At 34.0% G+C, this 4,099-nt stretch overlaps 1 protein-coding gene across 1 annotated transcript; it reads left to right on the top strand.

Moving 5' to 3' along the window:
- The first annotated feature begins 2,205 nt into the window (after nt 1–2,205).
- LOC102811787 (olfactory receptor 5K3-like) lies at nt 2,206–3,171 on the top strand. The gene has a single exon (XM_006868640.1). The coding sequence runs from the start codon at nt 2,206–2,208 to the stop codon at nt 3,169–3,171; it is 966 nt and encodes a 321-aa protein (XP_006868702.1).
- The last annotated feature ends 928 nt before the right edge of the window (nt 3,172–4,099 follow it).

Consider the following 4,099-nt stretch of genomic DNA (forward strand, 5'->3'; position numbering starts at 1 on the left):
TAAAGTGTTTTCTCTTTTTAGAAGGATTAGAAAACTAATGTATAAAGAGAAGTTTATTAATTTATAAGCTATTAGAATATAATGCAGAAAATTTTCTAATTTTCCAAACAAATAGAAACATTAGATAAGATTGTACAATATAATTAATGTAATCAATAAATTAATTAGTGTCACTAAACACAAAATTCTACAATTGAAAATCTTGAATTGGCAAATGTATGATATATATTTTTACAAGCTAAAAAGAAGTCAATTTAATGAATAGAAAGACGCAGTTTTCCTCTCAGTTAAAGAGCTTTAGATAATTTCCTTGTAGACACTTCTTCAAAGTTAATAATCCCTTCTGAAGAGGCCAAAGAGGTCACTTATATCATGGCTATTGTTTGTTTTTGTTAAGTGTCATCAAGTAGGATACTGAAAACAAGTTCACTTTCCCAGGTCATAAGGATTGAGTTAAGATTTGAATCCATTCTGCCTCTTACCATAGTTAATTATAGCTCCCGTCACTAAAGTGTAAGTCATAGTAAGTCCCAAATACTTACAATCTAATAAAGTGTTCATACACATATGAAAAAAGATATGTAGATTAATCACAAGAATTCTAGATTATGTTGAGTATATAAAATATACTTAAATGCTCAGAAAGTGGAGAATAGTATGGTTTGGGTTATTTAATTAAAACTTCTTGAAGTAGTATTTTATATAAACAATGTGGCACTATAGGATAAGCATTAGACTGCTAACCTCAAGGTCTGTGGCTCCTCGGAAACCCTATACAGGGTCTGTATGAATCAGACTGACTTTACACCATATAGCAACATGTCTGAAACAAAGGATTGAAAGGATGCAGGTATCTAGTCAAAGTGTCGAATCATATCTGGAGTAATGACTTATAAGAAATAATAGAATGGGCAGGGTCGGTGTTTATGGAAATGAGTGAATGAGGCAATAGAGATGGGAGATAAGGGAGCTGAAGAACTGGTGGACATAGTGCAATAGAAACCTCCTGGTGAATGTGAGAATAAAGGATGGAGAAAAATCAAGTTTCAGAGAACTTTAAATGCCATTCTAGAGAATTTGGATGTATCCTGGAGCCAACAAATATTGAATCTTCCTGGCAGCAGAACATTGCTTCTGAAAATATCGTGATGACCACTGAATTCCAACAAAGATAAACTGATCTGGAAATGATCAGGAGAATGTGACCTTAAGTAAATAATTAAACAATGGGTGGTTCTAACTCCATTGATGGATACTTATATAAATCATAGAACAAACTAAAGAGGATACATATGGATGTTTATCAAATCTCATACTATGGTATTTAATTAGAGTATATTAAAAAAAATAAGAAAAGATCACTAGGGTTTGAAATGGAAAGTATTCAGATAAAGGAGGAAAATATTATTTTATTTATAGTTTCAGAAAATTTGCTCCATCATAGCAGAATGAGTTAGTAGAAATATGAAGATGATATGTATCAATTAACTTATTAATGAAATCAATGCGTTTTCATTTCTTTAGTTTTCCAAGGGGGGGAAAAAAATAGTCCCCTCTTCTATATGTAGTGACTTTTGTGCACTTACTGAATGATAAAATTCACCTATAGCCTACTGTTTTAGGAGTCATGATGTGGTGCTGTAGGTTAATTCGCTGGCCTGAAATGTCAGTTTGAAATGCAAGGTAGCCAGCCGCTCCTTGGAAACCATACACAGGGTTGCTGCTAGTGGAAACTGACTCAATAGCACTTAACAATAACAACATACTGTTTTAAGATATCACTCAACTCTTAAAGTACATAAAATAAGTGTTTGTTCAATGGGAAGATATATATATATAGGAAACTGGATTTTAAGTACACCTTAAGGTTTCTCAATACAAAAAGTAACACATATATTTGAGAATACTAAATCTAGAGTATCCTGTATTTGTTCACCATCTTTCTATAAACTTATGCATACAAACCTTTTCCTAGAATTATCAAAATATTGCTGTAAATCTTAAGCTTCAGCACTTGAAGTCATATCAGATGACACTTTATGGGCACTCATATTCTTATGTAGTATGTATACTTACGACACAGGGGAACTTGAAGATGTGGCTAAAATACCAGTTATCCATGAGAAATTCAAAGAGAAAGTTAGACACAGTCTAAATTTGAATTTTTTTCTCTCCATAGTTCCTACCTCAACAGAGAAAGTACAGATGACTGAGGACAATCATTCCTTGACAACTGAGTTTATTCTCATAGGATTTACAGATCACCCACATTTAAAGACTCTTTTGTTTGTGGTGTTCTTTGCCATCTATCTCATCACCATGGTGGGGAATCTAGGTTTGGTGGTGCTGATTTTCATGGAGCGCTGCCTCCACACACCAATGTACATCTTTCTGGGCAACCTGGCTCTGATGGATTCCTGCTGTTCCTGTGCCATTACCCCCAAGATGCTACAGAATTTCTTTTCTAAGGACAGGTTGATTTCTCTCCATGAATGCATGGTACAATTTTATTTCCTCTGTCTTGCTGAAACTGCAGACTGCTTTCTCCTGGCAGCTATGGCCTATGATCGCTATGTGGCAATATGCAATCCACTGCAGTACCACACCATGATGTCAAAACAACTCTGCATTCAGATGACCATAGGGGCCTACATAGCTGGGAACCTGCATTCCATTATTCATGTAACACTTCTATTAAGGTTAACCTTCTGTGGATCTCACCAAATTGATCACTTCTTCTGTGATGTTCTTCCACTATACAGACTCTCCTGTGTTGACCCTTATATCAATCAACTGATGATACTTATTTTTGCAGGGTTTGTTCAAATATTCACTGTTACTACAGTCCTAATCTCTTATCTTTGCATCCTTTACACAATTTTCCAAATGAAATCCAAGGAGGGAAGAGGTAAAGCCTTATCTACTTGTGCATCTCACTTTCTTTCTATCTCAATATTCTATGGGTCCCTTCTTTCCATGTACATTCGACCAAGCTCAGTTCAAGAAGCAGATAAAGACATACCAATTGCTATTTTTTATACTCTAGTAATTCCTTTATTAAACCCTTTTATCTATAGCCTAAGAAATAAGGAAATAATAAATGCTATGAAAAGATTTATGAAGAGAAATCCTCACAACATTCTGAAACAAATATCACCTCTGACAAATTGATTTTATTTAGAAAAATGTTGTCAAAGTCAAGGATGCTGAGAAAATGGAAAATAGTCAGTCTATATATTAACTATTAAATCAATGAACCATAATTATTAATTCAAATAATAGATAAATGGTTAAATGAGTTCAGAAAGAAGGAATTCTGCTAAAATGCATTTCAAAATCGAAACTACTAGGTTCTCCTAGGAGTGGATTAACTGGTAACTACTAAGGTCATGAGTCTTGGTGTGGTTTGTGGGTTAATGTGCTAGACTACAAAATTTGGTCAAACTGCAAAATAAGTGATTCAAGCTCACCATTTGCTCCTAGGAAACTCTATGCAGGGTTGCTATGGGTCTGAATCGACTCTATGGCACTTAACAACAACAAACTAAGGTTATAACTTTTGTCAGAGTGGAATTAGGTACAGTTTTCAACATAACAAATCCTAGGAATACAAGTCAGTATGTAAAGATAGTCTCCAATTAACATCATTGACAAAGTTATAGAATCTCTAGGCAAGATGTTAAAAATGTAAACACACATTTCAAGTTCTCATTGCTTAAGCCACACCATCTACCAGAAGTAAACCATTATTTGAATTTGAATACTAACCTCTTTTGAGTTAACAGGTTATTTTTAAATATCGATTAATATAAAACATGTACTTTCAAATCAAGAATATCTTTGTCTTCAAAGTCAGTAATTTTTCCTGTCAAGCTCTCTGAAATAGTGCTCTTGTGTGGCACTGTAGAATAAGTACTAGATTGTCAAATACAAGGTTGGCATTTCAAACCCATCAGCTTTTCCTCAGAAACACTATACAGGGCAGCTATATTGAAGGTCCTATGGATCTGAATGTGTTCACCTAGTTTGATAGTTATCCAAGACACATAACAGTGCAATTCCTGAATATATTCTTTAAACCCTAAATAGCATTAATTTA

The sequence above is a fragment of the Chrysochloris asiatica genome, unplaced genomic scaffold (genome assembly GCF_000296735.1).
Source record: "Chrysochloris asiatica unplaced genomic scaffold, ChrAsi1.0 scaffold00120, whole genome shotgun sequence".
Lineage (NCBI taxonomy): Eukaryota > Metazoa > Chordata > Mammalia > Afrosoricida > Chrysochloridae > Chrysochloris > Chrysochloris asiatica.